This window comes from Triturus cristatus, chromosome 1_2 (genome assembly GCF_964204655.1).
Source record: "Triturus cristatus chromosome 1_2, aTriCri1.1, whole genome shotgun sequence".
NCBI lineage: Eukaryota > Metazoa > Chordata > Amphibia > Caudata > Salamandridae > Triturus > Triturus cristatus.
Window position 1 is genome coordinate 449,853,644 of NC_140580.1, and position 25,093 is coordinate 449,878,736.

General features: G+C 45.9%; 1 protein-coding gene across 2 annotated transcripts in view; it reads right to left on the reverse strand.

The window, feature by feature from the left end:
* The window catches only part of BTAF1 (B-TFIID TATA-box binding protein associated factor 1), an 852,875-nt gene that overhangs the window by 191,393 nt on the left and 636,389 nt on the right, over positions 1–25,093 (reverse strand). For both annotated transcript variants that reach the window (XM_085606166.1, XM_085606165.1), the window contains exon 25: positions 4,506–4,654. In XM_085606166.1, coding sequence (XP_085462292.1) covers positions 4,506–4,654 — 149 coding nt within the window. The remainder of the gene's footprint in view (positions 1–4,505; positions 4,655–25,093) is intronic.

Consider the following 25,093-nt stretch of genomic DNA (forward strand, 5'->3'; position numbering starts at 1 on the left):
CAGAATAAGCAGTTAATTGCCCTTGGTAATGCCTTTTCTGGTTGAGACTAACTGCAGACTCCTTACTGGCACTCCTTTAAGAAACTGAGAATAACTTAAATTCCTTGCATCGGTGGAAAGCAGAGAGGAGGAACAGATGGCACAGGAGATGACGTCTTTATAAAACTAATATTGGCTTTAGGTTGAGACTTGAGTGGATCTGTAGCTGACCCCACAGGGACACAAACTACGGGTACAAAGATCAGGAATTCCTACTGGCTGAAACCAGGACAGTTTGGTGTCAAGGCCAATAAGGTTTTCTTATTTTGTCAGCTGGACTAGTAGGCCGAACCCCCAGGAGAACAAACAGTTTGACTGGCAGTTTACAGTACCACAGTATGGTTGTGGGAAAGAAGACAGTCTACGGGCAAGATAAGCATCCATATGTATAAGAAGTCTGAAACTGTACATGCCGCTCATTAACAACATCTTTACTATTATGAAAACCACTCTAAAAGCAGCAAGCCCACCTTGCATTTTTAATTTTGGTTCCAATATAAAATGTATATATGTTTGCAAAATGAAAAAATGAGTGGATATTTATAATGTTACCAGAATGCACTGTGATTAAATGCATATACACACACTACAATGGAAGCATGAGTGGTGATTGTTTTCAAAATAAAATGTACTCAAAATCATATGTGCATTATGTAAAGGGGCAAAGGTTTAAGCGTTGCTGGTTTGGTATAATCAGAAATGTGGAATCAAATCCTTGCGAGAATGTTAATTTCTGCAGTCTTTTCAATGTTCCTGGGCCCTGGACGTCACTCTCCGATGAAATGCAGTGTTGTCTGTTCTGGGTTCAAATGCAGAGCGAGGCTGGAGTGAGCGCAGGATGGTTGGTGCTTGTGTTGGCAACTCACCTTTTTACCTCCTGTACTTTCATTTAAGGATTTACTTACCAGCTGCTACGGTCTGTTTCTTCCAATAAACATACATTTCAAAAGCTGACCAAACATAACCGGGTGCTCATGAGGATCTAATATGATTACATTAAAATAATTGTTACTTTACTGAATTGTGCCGATTGGGACAGATGGATTCCTACACTGGAAAAGCAATTTTCTGAAGCATCCCATCCCGTGGACAAGTAGATATTTTAAAATTACACAACTCTGAATTTGCTAGCGGAATTACTAAACAAAAATGAATGTCCAGAACCAGTCTTATCCCTAGGGTATTTTCGATTATAAGGAGGTAATTGTATTCAATAATCTGAATTCAAAAAATTTAGAACCAGCATTTACTGAAACGTTATACAAAAAAATGAAATAAATGTGGCTTTCTAAACCATACACACCCCATGCTGTCCCTTGAAGTCCAGAAAAAAAAGTGTTTTTGCAGAAAAGTAGGAATTGTAACCACCAGATGCTGTAGCAACTAAATTTCATACCACAATCTTGTTTGCAGCTAGACTGTATTTCCCTTTCCTCCTGCCTGTCCTCGTCGCCACACTCGAAAGCGGTGTTTTTGTCTGAATTTGTTTCCATTCGTTGTTTAAAGTTCTTATTGTAAACATACATACATATCTTTATCCTCACATGTTACTTACTAGATTACTAATTATGGTACTTAACTGCCCACTCGACTAGGTTTGCACTTAATAAAATAAATTCATACTACACTGATCAGGTATCCAATCCACCTGCAACCTGCAATGTCAAACTAAACAGACTCATCCCTGTGTTCTGAGGAGCACCTTAATTCCACAAAAAATACAACCCCATCATTTGATTCACAGTGGTGCAGAAGAATCCTCAGCTCGTCAGAAGAAACCGTGTCAAACCTCTCAACTTCCACCAGCTGGTAAGGACAAAGTGTACGAAGCTGGCTTTTTATGTACTGTACCAAAATGAGGTACACCATGTAGAAAGTTAAGACGATCCTTATGGACTTACAGGACTTAAATCAATAATCCCAAATGATCTTTTTTGTGGTAGTGAGGGCAAGCAGTTTAGGCTTCTCAGAGGGTAGGTTAAGCATTTGTTTAACACACAGATTCAACACATGACACACACTCAAGAAGAAACCAGAGACCAATTTTAGACAAATAGAAGGTATTTTTATGTATATTTTAACACCCAGATATAATTTTTTACAAACAAAACTGCAACACAAATGTGTTATGCGGTAATGCTTTCCTATGGAGAAAGAAATACATACTGCATACAGGTACTCGCAATCTTATTCCGTGGGTCCCCTTTAGGACTTAAGGTGCTAGAGGGTCAAGGTCCAAAGTACCACCAGCCGTTAGAGTACACCTGCCATGAGTTTCCGGGTGAAGAGGTGCTGGACGGGTTGGTAGCTTTGTGCGCTAAACCCAAGGCAAAGAGGGGAGCCACCTAGAAACAGGCTGTAGAGGGTAACTTGGGGACAAGTCCGGGAGTTGAAATCCCTCGTTGGCTAGTTGGACCTTTCAGTGTTGTAGGCCGGACTGGACCCAAACAAGCTTTGGTTGCTGCAAGGGGTCTGGTAGCCTGGGTATTGGTGCAGTGCAGCTTTGGTTGGTCGCGGCACCTTCACGCTTGGCCGGGAGACAGATGTGACCTCCCGGAGCACGGTGACCTCCTCCTGGGCAGCTACTGCATTGGTGGACCGGGTGGTCAGCAGAATGGTGAACTGGAAGTTGTGGTCAGTGCCTGATGGTTTTGGTTGAAGTGGCTCCTCCACTTCAAGGGAGAGGTTGACAGCTTGGTGAAGTGCTGGAGTCCCCCTGAGGCTTTTGGAGGATGCACAGCTGCAGGATGAAATGGATTGACAGGAGCAGACAGTCAGGCAGGGTTTGGCGTCTACGTCCACCAGTAGTCTGCTGTTCTCCCTTCTTAGGCTCTTGTTCCCTCTTTTGTCAGGTGAATCTGAGTTCCTGGTGTCAGAGGGTCATCTAAATACTGAAGTTATGGGTTGTAAGAGGAGTGAAGGGTAGTAACCAATGGGCTATTTACCCTTGGGGTCACCACACCCCATATATGATCACTTTCTGTGGGGAGTGGGCATAATCTTGTCCCAGAGTTTCTAATTCCACCAAAAACAGGATAGAGGAATCCTTTAGTAAAGCACACCATGCAGCCCACCTTAGGGGTGTGACTGGCCTGATGGTGCACCATGCCTCCTTGCATCGCTAACTTCCCACCTGTCCTGGTGCCAGATGGGCCTCAGGGTGGGGGGTTGCATCTCCCAAGTCTGGAGGACGACGGGGGTCACATATCAAAGGGGACAAAGGCTTAAAAAGCCTCTGGCGTTGGTATGCAGATTCACTAGGTGTAAACAATTCCTGTCAGAGCAGGCATTGTTTGACCTCTGAGAACGCTGGCTCCCACCTCCCGGGGGTCAAAAACTCATATGTGGTGTCAGGCTGGATGATACCAGTCAGCCAGCACTCAGGAGGCTAGTAGGTTTTCAGGGGGCCCCTCTAAGGTGCCCTCTGGGTGCATATCTTAATAAATCCATTACTGGCATTAGTATGGATTTCTTAAGATAAAGTGTTGGATACAATCACCATAGGTTTCAGTGAACCCATTATGTAGCTGGGGAACTTGTAATGAGGAGTGCCCAATACATAAACTTAAGATGGTTTCCCTGTTCACTTGTACTATCTAGTAATTGAACTAGACAGCACAGGGACATATCTGCTCATGCAGATATGTCCTCGCAAGTAATATAATGCACCCTGTCTTAGGGCTAGGCCTGCTGTGGGGGTGACTTACATATATTGCATGCAGTTTCTATGGGCATGGCACACAGGGTGCGTACCGTGTTTTCGCATTTGTCTGCACCATTTCATGCAGCCTGCAATGGCAGTCTGCATAAATTTGGTGGTGGGTCCCTGAGGGTGGCACAATACGTGCTTAGGGAATCTCTTTAGTACCTATGCCCTAGGTACCAGGGGTACCTTTTACTAGGGACTTGAAGAGGTGCTAAAGTTCATGCCAATTGGGGGAACAACTGCACAGTTACCTTGTTTTTGGGAAAGAGCATTGGGGATCTGGTTAGCAGGAACCTAGTGCACATCACTCAAAATTGCATCAAATACTAGGCAAAAATGGGCGGTGATCATGTCAAAATGGAGCACGTTCGTACACAAAGGAACCAAAATATGGTGTTAGGCAAACTTCAGGTTAGCACATGGCACTTAAGTGTCGCCAGATTAACGCACAATTTGTAACCTTGCGCGGAGTGACATCTGGCCCAGGCATGGCCTTCAAGAAGTTATCAGTAGTAAGTCTCCAGAGTCATATTAGCATTTATTTATGGTGCTAGAGGCATAGTTCCAGAGATTAAATGCTCTGTTCTATAAGACAACTCATTCATGAAAAGCTCCGGCCGTCATGGGATGGAAAGACTTAATTTAACAAGTGCTCTCTAAGGATCAACACGCAGAACAATAAGGCTAGACAATTACTAACAAATACATTAATAAATCATTCAATTCTCGAAGACATTTTTTTAAAAAGAAATCCACTCACCTCAAGTGGCATTAACCTTATTAACGTTGCGAAACACTGAGTAGCCATGAAACGCACACTGTCTGTTTGATCGCTCATTCTTCCCAAAACTGGTACCACCAGAAGAACTATGTATGGGACAATGCCAACTTCTAACTGTTCCATTACACCTGTGCTTGTAATTAAGGAGCATGTTTATTAAGAACAGAGTAGTTTGCATAGAACAGCAAAACAGGAGGTGGGGCAATGAACATGTATTGCTCTCCCCCATCCAAGCTTCTATAAGGTCAATAATTTACTTACTTTTGGCAACAATTTTTCTGACAGATAGTCTTTCCACAAATTACTTCTATAAAATATCCAGTTGCACTGACTGGCCAACAAAATAACTCCACTAGCAAAGCTGCATGCTGCCTTATGAAGAGAGATCCTTGTGGAACCCCATATAAGCAATAAGCACCTCTCCCATTTATGATTTACGTTCCAATTCAAACTCCTTGCATCACAGTTGGAATGATAAGGTTGACCATTCGAGTACAAAAGCAAACGACAAATAAAACACACAGACCATAACACAAGTCCTAAAAAAAGGCAGTGAGCAAGATTAAGGAGGACAAGGCACAGTTGTCAAAGAATCTCTTTCCACTGAATCCTTTTTAGAAAAAGTGAATAGATGGAAACCACATGATTTGGGGAAAACCAAGGCAGTCAAACCTGGAATTGCTGAAGAACAGGACAACAGAATACCATCTCATACTTCAACTGACGGTAGACACAGAAATGCCACATGAACATGTGTGCATAGGGCAACACAGATGCTTGCCAAATGTCTTAATTGGCATATACATTCTAAACTCAAGGCCACAAACGCAGGCTTTAAAAAATATATATTTCACTTTTTGTAACACAAAAACAGCACTTGCATACATCTCAGGCACCAGCCGTGTCCTCACCCAAAAACCTCCCCAATGAACCAGTTACTAATTAGAAGCACTGCAAATAAATGAAGATCGGTAGGACAACACAACCTTCACAAGACAGCACAACCTCCACAGAATAGCTTTTCAGTTCGCAATGAAAAAGTGAGTTGAGAGAAGTACCCATGACCTGATGTCCCCCTCAACACATTTAGTGTTGCTAATGAGTTAATCAATAATCTCCAGTGGGGAGTCTAGTCATTGCACATTTTCACACGTTTATGATGGATATGATAGATAACTCAATGTAAATCACTGGTTCAATCCATGATACTCAGTTGACGGGTAAGTTTCCAAGCAATGGCCATTTTACAGTTTGGCAAGTCAGAGCAGGATGTGAAATCCTGGAAGTGGTAATGTTTGCAATGGAAGGCCACAGAGGGATTCCAGGTACCATCTGGTCCCCTCTTGGCGAAGGCACAGTTTTTACTTGTAGAAGAAACTCCCAATTCTGAATACACGTTTTATGTGTTACTTTACTGGTGATGAAGGTGGTGCGGCTGGGAAGGGAGCCTGTGTCCGGTAACTGGTAGCCAGTGGGGGAGTTGAAAACTGGGGATGGGCTGTCCATGAACATCTGCACTAGCCTTCCCCTTGAAGGAAGAAAGGCTTTCAATGTAATCCGTAATGCCCGGAACTCCATCAGGTTGATGTCAAACCCGGACTCTGCCAGAGTCCTCTGATCTCCACCTCTCCCAGATGGCCGTCTCAGCCGAGAAGTGACACATCTGTCACTTCCATCCACTCTGGTCGGGGAAGGGAGAGGGGTCTGCTGCTGACCCAATAGCGATTCATTAGCTAACACTTCATATTGAATATGCTACTTACCAGTATGCATCTGTTCTTGGCATGTAGGGCTGCTGACATTCATATCTGTGCATAGATCGCCGCCTAGTGTTGGGTCCGGATGATTGCACATTGTTGTCCTGGAAGAGTCTTCAAAGTATCACGAGATAGGTGGCTCCTCCCCTGGACTACAGTGTGCATGGGCATCCTCTCCATCCTTAGATTGTTTTTCGCCATTGTGGCAGTGACGGAGTAGATACAGTAAGTGATGACCATGCTATACAGTAATTCTGAGTGCTGCAGCCGCTACAGGCGCCGGGGAGGAGGGTGGGCGATATGAATGTCAGCAGCCCTACATGCCAAGAACAGATGCATACTGGTAAGTAGCATAATCAGTTCGAGGCATGTGGGCTGCTGAATTCATATCTGTGCATAGATTATATAGCAGTCCCTCTCTTAGCGGCGGCTGCCCGTGCCAGCTGCAGCAGTCTGAAAAAGAGTTTTGAGAACAGCCTGTCCTACAGCTGCCTGCTGTTTTGAGTGTACATATACACAGTAGTGTTTGGTAAATGTATGTATAGTGGACCATGTGGCTGCTCTACATATTTCCTCTAAAGGAATGTTTCCTAGGAAAGCCATGGACGCCCCCAACTTTCGTGTTGAGTGGGCTCGTGGGGGAATCGTTAATGTGCGTTTCGCTTTTTGATAGCAAATTTGAATACATTTAACGATCCATCTGGCTATCCCTGCTTTGGAAATGGCGTTGCCCTTGTGTTGTGGAGAAAATGCAACGAAAAGTTGTTTTGTTTTCCTAAAATGCTTTGTTCTGTCTATATAGTACATGAGGGCCCTTTTTATATCTAGTGTATGGAGCATTCTCTCCGCGACATTTTGTGGATTTGGAAAGAAAACAGGCAGTTCAATAGTCTGATTCATGTGGAACTGCGATATCACTTTAGGCATGAATTTGGGGTTGGTACGTAGTACAACTCTGTTTGCGTGAACCTGTATGAATGGCTCTTGAATGGTTAGTGCCTGGAGTTCACTAACTCTTCTCAACGAAGTGATTGCCACTAAGAAAGCTACTTTCCAGGTGAGGAATTGAATCTCACATGAATGGAGAGGTTCAAAAGGTGGACCCATTAATCTGGTGAGGACCACATTGAGGTTCCACACTGGTGCCGGTGGGTGTCTTGGAGGAATCACTCGTTTGAGTCCCTCTAAGAAGGCTTTGATGGCAGGCACTCTGAATACAGAGAGGTGCTGCCTGTTTTGAAGATAGGCTGCTATCGCGGTTAGATGTATACGTATGGAGCTGTATGCCAGATTGCATCGGTATAAGTGTAAGAGGTAACAGATAATGTTTTGAATGGATGCATCCAGCGGATTAATGCAATTGTTGCAGTAAATGACAAACCTTTTCCATTTAGCCGCATAGCAAGCTCTGGTTGTGGGTCTTCTGGCCTCCTTGATGATATCCATACATTCAGGTGGCAGGTTTAGGTAGCCAAACTCTAAGACTTCAGGAGCCAGATTGCCAGGTTCAGCTGTTGCGGATCTGGGTGCTGAATTTCGCCATGGTTCTGCGTTAAAAGTGTGGGTGTGATCCACAGCCTTTGATGCGGCACCACGGAAAGTTCTAGAAAGGTGGTGTACCACGGTTGGCGTGCCCACGTTGGGAGTAACCAGGATGAGCGTTAGTGAGTGTTGTCGCAGTTTGCGTGCCACTAGCGGTATTAATGGCGCTGGGGGAAAAGCGTACGCAAATCTGCCTGACCAGTTTATCCATATCGCATTGCCCTGCGACTGTGGGAACCTGGCGGCAAAGTTTCGGCATTTTGCGTTTTTCCTTGTGGCGAATAGGTCTATCTCTGGATGACCCCACTGCTGGAAGTACGGTTTGAGTACTGATGGATGTAGCTCCCACTCGTGCATTTGGTGGCTGTGTCTGCTGAGCAGATCCGCCATCTGGTTGTCCTTGTCTGAGAGGTGTTCCGCCATGAGGAACATGTTCCTCTGAATGGCCCACTTCCACATGCTCTGAGCCAGATGAGACAACTGTGGAGAGTGTGTTCCTCCCTGCTTCTGTATGTAGTACATGGCAGTCATGTTGTCCGTCCGGATCAACACGACTTTGTTGCATAAGTGTACTTTGAATGCCTTCATGGCTAGGAAGATTGCCATCAGTTCCAGAAGGTTGATGTGCATCTTCTTTTGCTGTGTCGTCCATAGTCCCTGCACTGTGTAAGTGAGTACATGAGCTCCCCATCCCTGGAGAGAGGCGTCCGCCGTCAGTATTATTTGCGGAACAGGCTCTTGGAACGGTCGGCCCTTGCAAAGGTTTTGTGGATTCCACCAATGCAGAGAGTTGTATGCCCGACCGCTCACCAACACTAGGTCTGTTAATTGTCCTTGAGCCTGATTCCATTGACGTGCCAAGCACTCCTGAAGCGGGCGCATATGTAGTCTCGCGTGCGGGACTATGAAAATGCAGGAGGCCATCATGCCTATCAACTGCATGAACACTCGCGCTGGAAGGGAGTGTTGAGGTTTGAACTTTGTGATCAGCAGTTGCATGCTGTTGACCCTCACTAAATTTGGCTGAGCTGTGGCTGCCAGAGTGTTTATGGTCGCGCCCAGGTACTGGCGTACGTGTGCGGGTTGAAGATGTGATTTTGGGTAATTTAGTGAGAATCCTAGACTGTGAAGAAGGTGAATGGTGTGGGACATGTGGCTGGCACATTGCTGGGCCGACTTTGCCTGAACAAGCCAGTCGTCCAGGTAAGGGAAGACGTGAATGTGCTGTCTCCGTAAATGTGCAGCCACTGTCGCTAGGCACTTGGTAAAGACCCTGGGTGCTGTTGTTACTCCGAAGGGGAGAACTTTGAACTGATAATGGTGATCCTGAATAGTGAACCTGAGATATTTTCTGTGCGATGGGTGTATGGGTATGTGGAAATACCCATCTTTCAAATCCAGTGTGGCTAGGAAGTCTCCCTGACTGAGTAACGGTAGAACCTGCTGTAGGGTGAGCATATGGAAATGCTCTGACAGAATGTAGTGGTTGAGGGGTCTCAGGTCTAGTATAGGTCTGAGAGATCCGTCCTTTTTTGGGATTAAGAAGTACAGAGTACACCCCTGTCCCCTGTTGGTTTACGGGCACGACTTCTATTGCACCTTTTTGCAGCATACTTAGTACTTCCTGCTGCAATAATGCCAAGTGCTCTACGGACATAGGACGGTGCTTTGGCGGTATGTTGGGTGGAGTGGACGTTAATTCTAGACAGTAACCGTACTGGATAATTTCCCTGACCCACCTGTCTGTGGTGATGGACTTCAAGACTGACAGGAACTGTTGGAGTCTCCCCCCGACAGGTGTTATGTGGTCGGGGGGAGGGAGAAGGCGTCACGGTTTGTTTTTGGGGGAGGACCTGGTGTTGCCGTACCCACGTCCTCTGCCTTTGGTGCTGGATCCACGATATCCACCTCTATTGTTTTTATCATAGGTACCCTGCGTACCCCCTTTATTGTACTGCTGCTGGGACCCCTGACCTCAAGCTGCTCCTCTATTCCCGGGGCGACGAAAGGAGCCACTCCGAAACTGCTGCGACTGCAGAGCCCTCATTGATTTTGCAGTTTGTGTCTTTTTACATTTGAGGGTAGTGTCAACCTCGGGCCAAATAAAAAGTCTGGGTTGACCGGTTGATTTAAGATATTGTTCTGAATTTCAGGTTTGAAGCCTGATATTCTCAACCATGCGTGCCTCCTCAACATTACGCTAGTGTTGATCGCCCTTGCTGCAGTGTCGGCTGCATCTAGTGCGCATTTGATGGACGCATTTGTAAGGAGTTGTCCCAGTGATTCTAGTGCGTCATAGTGTGACCTATCATAACGGGCCAGGAGTGCCTGGGTGTTGGCAATGCGCCAGATGTTTGCTGCTTGCGCTGCTATCCTTTTGCCTGTTGTCTCTAGCTCTTTGGACTCCTTATTGGGGGGGGAGGAGCATCACCCGTTGTTTGTGAGTGTGCTCGTTTGCGAGCATTCGAAACAACCATGGAGTCTAATGGTAACTGACCCTTAATGTACATAGGGTCTCCGGGTGCCGGCTTGTACTTTTTTCGATTCTGGGGTTCAACACCCGTGCCCTGGTTGTTTCCTTAAAAATGTCTTTTGCAGGTTTCAGAACCCCCTTCAACATTGGCAGAGTTTTGACGGTTTTCTCAGAGGAGGCGAATGTGTCCACTAAGAAATCTTCCTCTACAGTGTCAGAATGGAGTTCCACTCCATGATTGGCAGCAGCCCGTTCTATGAGGGCATTAAAGGCAGCAGTGTCCTCCGTGGGAGATGTCTTTATATTATAAAGCTGCGTGTCAGGAGCATCTGGTGCGTTACCCTGGTCGGTGGGGTCCCCCCATGCCTGATCTGGGTCTTGCATGTGATCATCAGGATCGATATCCACCGGGTAAGTGGTATCATCCCCTATAAAGTCCTCTCCGGCGTCTGCCTCCGAATGCGTAGGAGAAAAAGACGGTGTGTCCTGAAGGTAGGGTTGAAAGGTTTCGTGAAGCACTGGTGTGGAACCTGCTGGCAGTTTTTGTTTCAATGGAATTTTGTATGAGTCCAAACCCTTCTCTGGTGTGATCTTCCGCTTGCGGAGCAGCAGCCTGCCAGTGTCGGCGTCGATAAAGTGTGCCCGTGAAGGCTCGATATCGATTTGTCCAGCGGATAGTGTGTGTTTGGTGGACACGTGTCCGAATTTCAAACATTTTCGGTGCCTTGGGCGGCGGCAATCCAAATGTGATGTACGCCGGCGCCGAGTGTGCTTTTGCGGCCTTGTGCGTTTCGGGACCCGACGTAGGTTCGAGGGTTGCCCGGTCCCTGATGCGTTGCAACGACACTGAGACCTGTTGCAAGGTGAACGCAGATGGCGCCTTGGAACCGATAGGCACCTTGGAGGCAGGTGTCGAAGCGGTATCCGATTTTTTGCCAGTCTTTGGGTCGTCGATCCGAAGGTGGGTATCGACGCTCTTTGGAGCCGATGATTTGGTAGGCGCCGCAGACGGATCGACCACCTTGACCTTGGTGGGTTGGGCCGTAATCTTTGGTGCCATAGGCTGAGGCGCCTTGTGGGGGCCGTGGGCCTTCTTCTTTGGCTCAGTGCCGGAACCCGTCTTGGTGAGCTCGGCACCGAAATCCCTTTTGTTGTGTTCGGTGCCGATGACCTGTGCCGGCGTCGAAGGAGTGGAGGGCTTCGAGGCCTTCGATCCGATCGCAACCGGTTTCTCTTTCGGTTTAGATGTAACCAGTGCGACGGATGGTTTCGGTTTCACTTAAGGAAATCCAGTCGTCTTCGATATTAATGGCTCCTGTGAAATGTTCGAGGCGGGGCCGAAGAACTGTGTGACTGATCTTGGGTAAGGCCCGCAGGCGATCCCTCGACCTGAGCCTTATGACGACTTTGTTTATCGGCCTCCGTAACGACGGGTTGGCCTAGCTCTTCGCTGGAGCTATCTTCCTCGGCCCCAAGGGCCTCATCGTAGTCTCCTACCTCGCCGACGACGTCTTCGTCCTCGAAGATCACCTCATCATTGTCTTCCGATCGGGATTCACGTTCGGAAGCATGGCTGGAGTCTATGTCTTCTACGCTCTCAGCTTCCTCATCCTCGGTGCTGAAGATGTTGACCGGGGCAGGCGCCGATTGCTGTGCCTCCAGTCTCGCTGCCCGTCGATTCCGCAGAGTCTTCTTGGAGCGGAACCGGGCGCAGGCCATACATTTCGACTCATCATGATCCGGTGAGAGACATTTGTTGCACACCGGATGGACATCGACGTGTGGGTATTTCGCATGGCATAAAGGACATCTCTTGAAAGGAGTCCTCGATTCCATCGTTGAGCGTTGATTGATGTTCGGACCGAAGCGGATCCGAAAAGCGTCACGAAGTTAATAGAACACAAAATAAACTGGTCGATACCGAACGCGAACAATACCGACGAAATCTAAAGGCCTTTTGGCCTTAAAGTAAAGTTTCCGAACTTGAGCTAAGATAAGCACATCCGAACCCAATGGCAGAAAAAAACAATATAAGGATGGACAGGATGCCCATGCGCACTGTAGTCCAGTGGAGGAGCCACCTATCTCGTGATACTCCGAAGACTCTTCCAGGACAACAATGTGCAATCATCCGGACCCAACACTAGGCGGCGATCTATGCACAGATATGAATTCAGCAGCCCACATGCCTCGAACCTTTTGCAGTTCCCTCTGACATATGGACCAGGTCAGAGAGATTCCCCTGATACTGTGTCCCTTGTAACTTCAGGTACCACTGCAGAGCACGCATTTGCCAAAGGGCAGGTGTCAGAAGAAGGTAGAAGGCCATGAGGCCCAACAACCTTAGGGTTGGTCTCACCAAAATACCGGCTAGAAGCTAAAACATCCAAATCATAGCCTGAATATCCTGGACTCACCATTTTTTAGGCTAACTCCCAAACTGCACTGTGTTCGGAACAGCCAGGATGAAAGGGAGCGTCTGAGAAGGAGTCAGGTGTGACTTTAGCATGTTTATAGAGAACCCCAGCAAATGCAGAAATTCGGCTGCAGTCTTGAGGTAGGAAACCACTTTCTGGGGCGAGCCCACCTTCAACAACTATCGTAGAGGTAGAAGACTAGAACCCCGACATCCGCAAATGTGCTGCAGCCACCTCCATCACTTTCGCGAACACCCAAGGGGCGCTAGTGAGGCTGAAGAGAAGCACAGCAAGCAGAAAATGCTCTTAGCAACTGTGACCTGCAGACGGCGATGTAGAAATGTGTCCTGCAAATCTAACGCTACCATCCAGAGTCCAAGGCAGAGAGGACCTGAGCCAAGGAGAGCATTTTGAACTTCTTTTTTAGGAAGAAGTTAAGAAGGTGCAGGTCTAGGATAGGACAAAGGTCTCCATCCTTTTTAGGAACCAGAAAGTTGCAGGAATAACACCCACAACCTACTTTTGATGCCTGCACCCCCTTGATGGATCCTTTGGCCAAAAGGAGCCAACACTTACTGATGGAGCAAGGAAAGATGGTCCTCCATCAGACGGTTAAGTCTGTGGCATGGGTGGAGGGCTTTCCAGGAAAGGGCTTGAAAATCCTTTCTGGGTGATTAGCAAAACACAATTGTCGATGTTATTGACTTCCAGTGGGGCAGGTGATTGGGAATCCTGCCTCACACTTGGTGCCCGTGCTGGTATTGGGGGGGGGACCACGTTGAACTGACCTGTAGTTGGTGTCCCATATCTATGGGAACTGACTCCACGGCCACAAAAGAGCTGGGAATCATGTTGGTCTAGGTCGCTGTGCAGGAAGGGACACGATTGGTAGCCCCTACCATTACCACAGAAAGGGGGAAAAGCAGACTGGGTTTGGCAATGGGCTATGGATAGGCCCAAGGACATGGCCGTAGTTTTGCTATCCTTAAAAACACTGCAGTGTGGAGTCTGCCTTCTCAAAGAGATGAGAGCCAAAGGGCATCCCCATGAGCGAAGCTTGGACATCCCCTAGAAACCAGTGGTTCTTCAGTCAGCAGTGGCTTCTCAGTGCCACAGACAATTAAATTGTTGGGCCCAGCTAATTGGTCGTGTCAAGCCCACATCTGATGGTGAACTTTGCTGCATCTCGTCCATCAGTAATTCCTTGAAAGAGCATGGCTCAGGACTCCTGTGAGACCATGGGCAGCACTTGGGCAACCGAACCCCACACAGTGTGAGGTATTGGCCCAAATGGGACATGATGTACACTGACCACCGTGCTAGAGTGGCAGAAGTAAAAAGACTTACCGAAGATATCCAACCTTTTGGATGCTCTATACGGTGGAGTAGTAGAGAACGCATAGGGGCTGATCCAAGAAGTAGAGGTCTGGACCACCAAGCTCTCCAGGTTGGGGTGCTGGGTTAGGAAAATGGGAACCCCCAAAGCAGGGCAATGGCGGTAGGCAATTACTCTCTGCACAGGAGCCCCCAGTGCAGGTCTGGGATCAGGCCCAGAGGAGGATATCCTTAAGGGGTTCATTAAATAGGAGTAACGGTTCTGAAGGGATGACTCCCGGCAGAAGCACCTCTGTCAAGAGGGTAATCTGGACTGCCACTGTGGGCAGTTGAAGGTCCAGAACCTCAGATGCCCACCACCTCACCATTGTGAATGAGGCGCCCTTTCCCGTAGCCACGGTAGGAGGAGAGACCAGGCCAGTGTCTGGTGAGGTGTCTGAACCACTGGCATCCACCAGTGCCTCATACCAGTAGTCCTCTACATCATACAGGGGGTGATAGTAATTATATGAGTCCTCTGACCCCCGCCCCCCCCCCCCCACCTATAGTCACCCTCTCCAGGCCTGTCAAAAGAAAAAGGGACTGGGTCTGACGGCATGGTACCAGTTGGTGCCGGAATTGGATTGAGCCACGCCCATCTGGGCTAGTTTCTGAGTCGGGTATGAAATGGGGCATGCTCCGCCACGGGGCACCAGGAGCAACAGCACTGGAGCAGGGGCCTGGTAAGGTCGTATGCAGTGCCACTGTGGATTCAGTTCGATTCAAGGGCCCAACTGTTGCTGAACCCGCTGGCAGAGAACCAATAGGAGCTTCTACTGTACCCATGGGGCCTGAAAGAGCTCCAGAGAGATCAGCCCGCTCAAATATGAGACACAGCCTCATAAAACTCATTGAGTTGTGTGTGATTTGCTCCAGCTCTAGGAAAATCTGGGAGGAAAGGAGCCTACCCTGCCACCGGCTCCACTGTGGAGAAAGACTAAGTGCCAACCCTCCAGCACAGGTCTGAAAACTTGGACCGGCACAGAGAAGTTGAAGAGCGCTTCGACTTCTTAGATTACCAGGACTGAGACAGCAACCGCCTGGACCTGCTCTGTAAGCAATCATGGGAACTTCTCCGCAATCCAGATTGATAGCATTGCAGTGTCGTCCAAAGTCAGGAGGTAAGGAGCTTGAGGGGCAGTTACCTTAGCACCTTTGGATTTCTGGAGTGGCAATCCTTGCAGGTCCTGGAGTCATGGTCCTGCTCCAGACACCAGATGCAGGTCTGTCACAGACATCTGCCTGTGACAGGGACCACATGGTTTGAAGCCTGTGGCGTTCTTGGGAGACATCCCTAGTACACCAGGAGATAAAATCTCAAAAAAGGCCTCAACAAAAAGCAGAGTAAAAAGTCAACCAAAAAAAAGACTGGCAAAGCACCTATAACGGTACTGCACACTTCACATCTGGTGCGGAGCTGAACACCACCATCTACTAGCGTGATCTTCCGCATCCAGTTTGACTCCTGGGGAATATTCTAGGAGGCTAGAAGGCTTTATCAGATAGTGCAACAAGTATATGCTGTTGCCTATATATTAACGGGAAGGGGAGGGTATAAAAAATAAAAAGAATTTAGTGGGGGGGAATTATATGCATTGCTACATTTCTGTGTTAGACATTTCTTAAAAACTGTTAAATATGACAATGGTGGAATAAATACTGCACATCTGCAAAGTGACTACATATGAGCTCACCTATCGTGCATGAACACTCACGAAAACATGGAAAAATAGGTCAGAAATCAATTGTTAACTTAAGATACAAATGCTGGTCTTTTTAGCCATTTTCATTTGTTGGGGAAGCCATGGTTGTGCTCAGAGGATACATGCATAGACCAGGAGCACCTACAACTGGAATAAGAGCAATGGAAGGGGGCCTTTGAAGCCTAGTTAAAGGAGTAGGCAGGGATATGTTCGATGATAGGCAAAAATTAGCAATGCTAAATATCGCTGTGTTGCTGGGGGTTGTAGGCTCTTGAAACATTTGCTGTCCCCATTATTGGGCAGGGGGACAGATGAAACGGACCTACATGAGAATGCAAAAAAGTGATGTAAATTTTGGAAAGAATTAACAAGGTTATGGTCAGGTGAGCTTTTATGCAGTAACAACTACCTGGTCAATCTAGTAACTTCTATGTTTGGAACACTGGCAGCGTAATGAAATTACAAAATATTTCACAATGGAATGCTGCATTATCAGATATTCTAATTGCAACAACGGCGGGCCTCTCTTGCAGCACCTCAGGTTAGTTTCAAAAGCAATAATGGTCATGCAATCAGCCCCAGACGCCAGCCGTTGAGCAGCGTCACTGTGTTCCAGATCAAAGAATGAGAATAGGTGGGGGTGCACGAATCAAAGAGTCCAACAGTCAGATGGTTATGGGTAAATATCTTTATTCCAATTTTCAAAGAGTTTAAATTGATATAAAAGGTCCAGCCAACGCGTTTCATTCCCCCAAGGGGAATTTCATAAGGGCTGCAACATGACAAGATAACATATATATTACATTCAAATCATAAGACACAGGACTAACAACATGAATAGACGCATATTTAAAAACATTATCTTCAATAAGAAGCCGACAGGCCAACAAAAAAACTAAAAAGTGATCGCTAAACATTTCATCAGTACATATTATATAAAAGCATTTAGAAAAAAAAGGGGGCGGGGGGGGGGGGGGGGGCGAAAACGGATAGTAAGAAAGGTGTGACCTGATCAACTATTAGTGTACTAAATATATATACACAGCCTGAGGAATGCTCTTTCAATATTTCCTTTTTTGAAGAAAGGCATATCTCATATACCCGTATTTACATGCTTAAAAACTTTATATAGGACATATCTCCAACTAAAGAAACGACACCCAAATGATAGTTGGCCAGTCCTTAAGAGCTATTACATAGTCAACAGTAGGCTAGTCCCGGCATACCATTAGAAGTGATCACAGGAAGACCGGCGCAAGATACAAAGAAAAACATCATTTTGCTAGGTTTGATATATTGTGAGTTTCAATTTTGTGTATTAAATGAACATAAGAATTCAATAATCTTTACATTTTCACAAAATAGCCTAAAAGGCACATACCTAATGTAAAAGTTTCCTATTTCCGCAAGTCTCCAAACATTCAAAGGACACAGTGTATTACACATGTACCTATAGCTCCTATGAGAGAACAGGATATCTGTTAGACTATAATCTTTAGAGACCACTTCCCAACATGTCTTACAAGTCAAGGTACAGCCTACATATATCAATCCAGTGGTACTTACAAGGGGGCGCCATGTACCATATTCCCAATAGCGTCATCATTTAAAGACACCCAGATATGGAAACACTTGTTAATACTCGATCACACCAAATCTGCCCAAAGGACCACATCCCCCAACATGCAGTGTTCCAAATCGGATGATCAGTCTGTTCAGAACAAAAAGCCTGTTAATATAAAGAATAGATTATATACTGTAAATAGGTCATCCCCAAGTCAAAATTAGTAGTGAAGATTACTCCATTACAGGGGATACATTGAACATTAGGATCCTAGCCCATTCAGGCAACGGCATATTAACCGGTATACAAAATCAAGCAGATTTCCCATAGCGATGTTACGAACGCTCTGCTCGGAGCTTGTGATTATGTTCCATGTGCTGAGTCCCCTACGATTTCAAATATACCGTTGCCTGCTACCGCTTTGTTCTGTTTTCTTACTCGACTTCCAATATCGAGTTGTTTTAACTCGTGTCTCTGCTTGATTTCTTATACGGGTTAATATGCCGTTGCCTGAATGGGCTAGGATCCTACTGTTCAATATGTACCCTGTAATGTAGTAATCTTCACTACTAATTTTGACTTGGGGACGACCTATTTACAGTATATAAAATCTATTCTTTATATTAGCGGGCTTTTTGTTCTGAACAGACTGATCATCCGATTTGGAATACTGCATGATGGGGAATGTGGTCCCTTGGGCAGATTTGGTGTGATCGAGTATTAACAAGTGTTTGCATATCTTAAATGATGACGCTATTGGGAATATGGTACATGGCGCCCCCTTGCAAGTACCGCTGGATTGATATATGTAGGCTGTACCTTGACCTGTTAGACATGTTGGGAAGTGGTCTCTAAAGATTATAGTCTAATAACAGATATCATGTTCTCTCACAGGAGCTATAGGTACATGTGTAATACACTGTGTCCTTTGAATGTTTGGAGACTTACGGAAACAGGAAACTTTTACATTAGGTATGTGCCTTTTAGGCTATTTTGTGAAAATGTAATGGTTATTGAATCCTTATGTTCATTTAATACACAAATTTGAAACTCACAATATATCAAACCTAGCAAAATGATGTTTTTCTTTGTATCTTGCGCCGGTCTTCCTGTGATCACTTGTAATGGTATGCCGGAACTAGCCTACTGTTAACTATATTAGCTCTTAGGGACTGGCCAACTATCATTTGGGTGTGGTTTCTTTAGTTGGAGATATGTCCTATATATAAAAGGTATTAAGCATGTACATAATGTCAATACGGGTATATGAGATACGCCTTTCTTCAAAAAAGGAAATATTGAAAGAGTATTCCTCATGCTGTATATAATTAGTACACTAATAGTTGATCAGGTCACACCTTTCTTACTATCCTTTTCCGCCCCCCCCCTTTTTCTTTCCCCCCCTCCTCTTTTTTCTAAATACTTTTATATAATATGTACTGATGAAATGTTTAGCGATCACTTTTTTTGTTTTTTGTCGGCCTCTGTCGGCTTCTTATTGAAGGTAATGTTTTTAAATAGCAGTCTATTCATGTTAGTCCTGTGTCTTATGACTTGAATGTAATATATATGTTATCTTGTCATGTTGCAGCCCTGATGAAGTTCTTTTGGGGGAATGAAACGCGTTGGCCGGACCTTTTATATCAATTGAACTCTTCAAAAATTAGAATAAAGAAGATATTTACCCATAACCATCTGACTGTTGGACTCTGATTAGTGCACCCCACCTATTTTCTCAATGCTGCATTATCAGTTAGCACAGATAAGCAACATCCAAAATTGTAGTATAAATTGTTATTAGGGTGTCTTGACTTCAGATCAGACTCACCAGTTTAAAACCCACCAGTTTAAATATGCCACTCAAGGAATGAAGGAATTGGCTACAGGTATTAGTTTCTGCAGTTGGCCAGGCGGCTAAAAAACAAAAAAAAAACACACCAATCAACTACAGAGATAACGAGTTAGGTCATGATTCCTGACCTCAGAAGATAAAGTAAAGCACCAGGACACTGCTGAGCCCGACAAAGTGTCGGTTTTAAATTTGAAATAGAGGAACATTTAGCTACATATGAAAAAAAGGCCCAGCATTCAGGAAGGATATCTAAGAACAAGGAACATTTTGCAAGAGTGCAAAAACACTGGGACCAAATGTGACATGGAATTTACTATCGCATGCAACAAGAATAGGGAGCGGACACATTTTGTAAATCTGTGAAACAGGTGAATCAAAGAAAGATGCTCTAGTCTAGACTGTACATAGGATTGAAGGGGCATGGTAATAAAAAAACTGAAGTGTTTGAATATTTTCCGCTCACATTTTTAAAGGAAAACAAATGAAGTTCAATGTTATTGTAGCCAAGGAGGGAGAGTGTTTACTAGGTTGACCTCAAAGAGCTCATGATCACGCTAGACCCAAACCATCCTGATCAGGTATCAGCTGATAGCAACATGACTCTGCAGAACGAGTAAGCAATAGAGACATGTGGTAAAAACAATTTGACGTATTTGCTGAGTCCTTAGACTTTTGACAGGTTTTGGTCACATGATCATTCTCAAAGATTACTCCAATGCCAAACGGCATAGAGGAAGGAAAGTAATTGGGTCTGTTAAGGGTTCCCGAAGGGAGGAATTGGAAAGATTGTGGAAAGATAGAGGAAAAACATCTTCTGAGTGCCTTTTGCACTGGTCAATAAACCAAATAGGAAAATGAGAATGTGTGGTTTCAAGGGATCTTCCAGTATGGTTGTCCAGATAGACTATCACCCACTCCCACATAATGGAAAGCTTTATCAGTTCAAGGGCGCCAGTGTATTCACAAGGTTAGATTTCATTTCAGCTTACTACCAGAAGGCACTCCATGACTATGCTAAGCCTCAGACTTCCTTATTACCCCAGAAGACAATACAAGAAAGGAACAGATGCCATTTGGTTTATTGTCCATGATTTTCAAACATGTATTTTATTTTGAGGACATCTTCATTTTGGTAAAACGAAGAGGGGACATGAATCTTTTTACAATTCTGAGTATGCAAAAAGAAAGCAGACTATTCGAAAAGAAAAATCCAAATCTGGTTTGTCATGAGTGAAAACAGGTTGCTGCTCTGAAAAAAAGGTCTGGTACAACCAGAGGACAGAGTAGCTAAGGTCATTCGTAGGCTTAGTTGAATATTACACCAAATACGCTCCGAAATTTGCTGACAAAACTGTATACATGGGGAGTATGGTAAAGAAAACCACACAATCCATGTGGAATGATGAATGTTAAAGTGAATCTGAAGTGAAAAGGAATTTGTGGAGTTAGACACTAAATCCAAGTTTACTATAAAGAAAGATGCAAGTAATGTTGGTGTAGGAACAGTGTTATTCCAAGATTGTGAAGAGAGGAAAACGTAACTACAGCTTACACATTGACTACTTGAGGTTGGAGGGGGAGGGACTATAGTAATTACTTCACAACAGAAACAAATATAACTTTGGCATGTTGGTGGCGAATTAAGTAGTTTTATAGAAGTGCACAGGATTGAATATGTTGTACTAACAAACCATCAACCGCTGCAGGAGTTATTCACAACTGGAATTATAGGACAGCAATGCAGAGCAGCAAAAGGTGGAAGCCCAGAATGTAGAAGTTTCATTTCAAAGTGGAATACATTTCAAGAGCCAGAAATATTCCTGTTGATTCCTTATCTATACTAGCTATACAGTAAGCTAAACAGTCTGAGAAGTAGGACTCATTGGAGTATGTGGAAGTATTGATATTTGACATTTACAAAGGTTGTAGGTTTAAGGAAGAGTGGGTGAGATTTAGGACAACTGCTTCAGAAGGTCGACATGTACACTTCGTTTCAGGAGTCATAAGATGACCCAGGCGAAAGAATTATTTTTTTCATTTAAATGTTGTTACCAATGAATTATAAAGTCACAACGGGAGCATTGTTGAGAGGTTGTTCCCAACAGTTTATCTGACAGAATATAGATAACTGTGCATGAGGGACATCGGAGAACGAGTAGCATAATAAGACTTAGATGTGGGTTTTGTTAGCCAAGTGTGGATAGATCTTTGGAGGGGAGAGTGAACTCATGCCTAGCATTTTCTGTGAAAGATAAATCACGAAAAGTTGTACAACAGCCGAGGCAAGTCATAAGCAGAATATCTAGAGTGGGACCCCTCTTGATCAGGGCACAGTTTTTTGCTGAGAAATGCATTCACAATTCTGCATGCACATTTCATGTCTTACTTTACAGCATCTTTGAATTTGGGCAGGTGTTTTATTTGTTTTAGTCATGGATATAGGTTCAGCAGACAAGTTCCTAGGCTGAACAAGTTGGACCGGTTCATCAGTTCTGTCAAGTTGGATGTTACTTGCTTCCAAAGAAAACAGTTGGCTGTGTCCAGCAAGCCAACATCATCTCTCAAATATGTGCACTGCTTGAAGTGTACAGAAGACAAATTGATTCAGATGGTGAGAAGTTGCAGCAGGGTCAGGTAAGCCAGGGAGGAGACAGAAAAATAAAATACCACCACTTTGAACCATGTCCAAAATAGCGCGGAGTGAGTGCGTGAGCCAAGTGAACCCAAAAGTTCCAGAGAAAGCACCCCCAACGCACAATCCCCCGAGGAATCCTGTAATTTTTTAAATATACCATATTTTGTTTATCCTTCATTCAGACTTTAGTCCTTCCTTCTCTACATCCTTTCTGTATTTGGTCCATCACCCTTCTTTCAGCCTTTTGCATCCATGTAGCATATCTTCCATCTCCATCCTTCTGTCTTTTCCATCAGTTTCTTTTACACCAATCCATCCCTTCTTGCTTTCATTCACCCTTCATTGCCTCTATCCATCCACCCATCTTACCTTCCTTCCATCAATCAATCCATCCATCTTTTCTCCATTAGTACTTCTCTCATCCATCCTTCTCTACATTCATTCTCCTCTCCATTGACCCATCTCTGCATTCATCCATCCTCTTCATCCTTCTCGTCATCGCTCCAAAACCTACTGTTTCTTCCTTCCACTGCATGAGGCCGTATTTATGAGCTTCAATCAAAGTCAAAGGAGCCGTAATCAACTAAGTAAATGTTTCATATTACACAAAACAGTCCAGTGACACCCACCCAGCACTCAAGCTACAAAGGTGGGAAGGTGACATTCTTGTTATAAGTACAGTGCAAGTAATTTAACTGGAAAACTTTGAAGCAGGTATTGTGAGACACCCTTGTAGGGTGGGACAGCAGGCTCCCCTACTTTTTATTAGACAAACATTCCTCTTGATAAGCATGAACTGTCTAGCTAGGCATCCCAAACTAAAGTCAACACTTGGTATACCATTGTAATAACTTTTTTTCTACCCAAATTAAGAGGTGCCTGTTATCCAGGGGTGGGGGGGGAGGGTCCTCAGTTTAAATGGGCGGCCCATATAATTATCTACATCAAGAAGTGGCCTTGCTGGACACCAAAAGTCTCATATCAATTAAACTTGGCAGTAGGCCAATGTAAGAGGTCACCAATCTGAAGGAATTCTGCCTTGCTCCATTTGAATTCTATGTAACTCTGACAAAAAGTGTGAACAGCTATGTATCTGCTTTGTAAAGCTTGGCATGTTGCGAATATCCACCTTCTTGCACCGATAGACTGTGGGTAAGCAATTCTTGAAATCCCTCACCCTTCAAGGGTGGAGGGATGATCTGTATGGGGAGGTTGAGGTACCAGTTACTTACCTTCGGTAACGATGCATCTGGTAGAGACAATTCTAGCCGCAGATTGCTTCACATAGAATTACCCCCAGGCGTGAGACTGGATTCGAAACTTTTTGCCACAGCATCCCTGCGCGCCGGGGGCGGGGCGACATCATGCGACTTCGCCCAGGCGTCCGCGACGTCAGCGAGGTCACGTAAGACCCGCCCCGGCACGCCCACGTCAGTTTTCTTCGGAGAACTTTTCCGCACCACAACACGGAACCACCAGATAAAAAACTGTGAGAGCATGGAAACAGTGTGCGAAGAGCAGAAAAATTGGAAAGAAACTGACTAACACCACCACCAGGGTAGTGCCAACACCGTAGACCCCAAGAGCAGGGAAAGAAGAAAGACGAACAAGCAGAAACCTGCGCAGCCACCCTGGCTGCACAGACAACCTCCCATCCCTGTGCCCGAAGGGAAGAACAGGCATAAACGTCATGGCACACGTAGGAAACCACCCCCCTCATCCTGAGCAAGGAATGGGACCAGTCCCAAGACAGACAGGGACAACAAACCACCAAGCCAACACAACCTAGAGGGCAACCACCCACAAGGACAAGGGTAAGGCATGGCCAGAGGACCCTCGAACCAGAGGCTAGCAATGGAAGGGCGGGAGGGGAGGGAAAGGATAGAAGCAAACCCCCCCCCCCCCCCCCCCCCCCAACCTGTAGTGGCCAGAGCAGCAGGGCACCGGCGCACCGAAACCCCATCCTCCAAAGAACCAAGGGATGAATGAACTGCCCCCAGACGGAGCCACCCGACAAGATCAAGGAAGGCACTCACAGGAGACACAGCCCCCCACCGGGAGGCAAGTACCGAAGACCAACCCAAGGGTCCTCGCAGAATAGGGGAGGAAGGGCAAGCCGTGAAGGAATCTGCGGCTAGAATCGTCTCTACCAGATACATCGTTACTGAAGGCAAGTAACTCGTCCATCTGATAGAGACTACTAGCCGCAGATTCCTTCACGTAGAATAGATACCCTAGCAATACCCCCTGGGAAGGAGGGTCTGCGAAAGGACCCCACCAGCCAAAGCAGAACAGAGGGCCCCACAAGGGACCAGATCTGTGGACCAGGTAGAACCTTGCCCCTGCTAGGCCTAGGGAACACCCACAAGCAGAATCCCACCGACCCCAAGGGGACGTAGGAGGGAAAGAAGGCTGAAGAGGCTTGTACACTCACAGCAGAGGAACCAAGGGCAAGGACGGAGAGGCCGAGGCACCCCACTCCCCCACAAGGCAACATAGCTTCCGCCGAATGCCAAGACAGGAAGACCGAAGACGACGAAGACAAAGAAGACGACGACCAAGACAAAGAAGACGCCTAGAGGGCTCAAGGAAAAAAAGGAGAAGAAGGCAAGTCCATTCCAGATGGAGAGCAGTCTGCCAGCCAGAACAATGCCGGCAGTCAAGGCCAGAAGCAAGAAGAACAACCAGAGGGCTCAGGAAGACCAAGTAGGCAACGCCTGGCAAGGGAGAACACAGGGACATCCCAGACCGCAGAACGGGAGCAGGGAGAGGAGGAGAGGAGGAGAGGCCCAGGCCACCCACGCACACGACCTCAGGAAGCAAAAGCAACCTACGTAAACACCATGGAGAACAGGTACCCAAAGGCGACCAGAACCCTCCAGCAGAGCGCAAGCCATATGACCGCTACCATAACCCCACATAGGGCACGTGAAGTCCCAAAATATGGGAACCCTTTTAGGAAGAACTTCCACAGCAGAGGAAGAAACAAAAGAACCACGGGGAAAAAAAGCACCCCCGCTACAGGCTTGACAGCAGCCCAAGCAAAGCAGAAGGCCCAATCTCAGGGCCAAGTCTGCGCAAAAAATCCTGCAGAACTCACACAACAAAGGGGCCGTCCAGCAGCCAACAATGCCAAAGTCCCAAGGAAGGACGTAAACAGCCAGAAAAACATACTCCACAACCATAACCGCCGGCCTAAGTAGGCCCAGAAGCAACCCTAACTCAGAAGTCACTGAGGCGGGGACGGAGG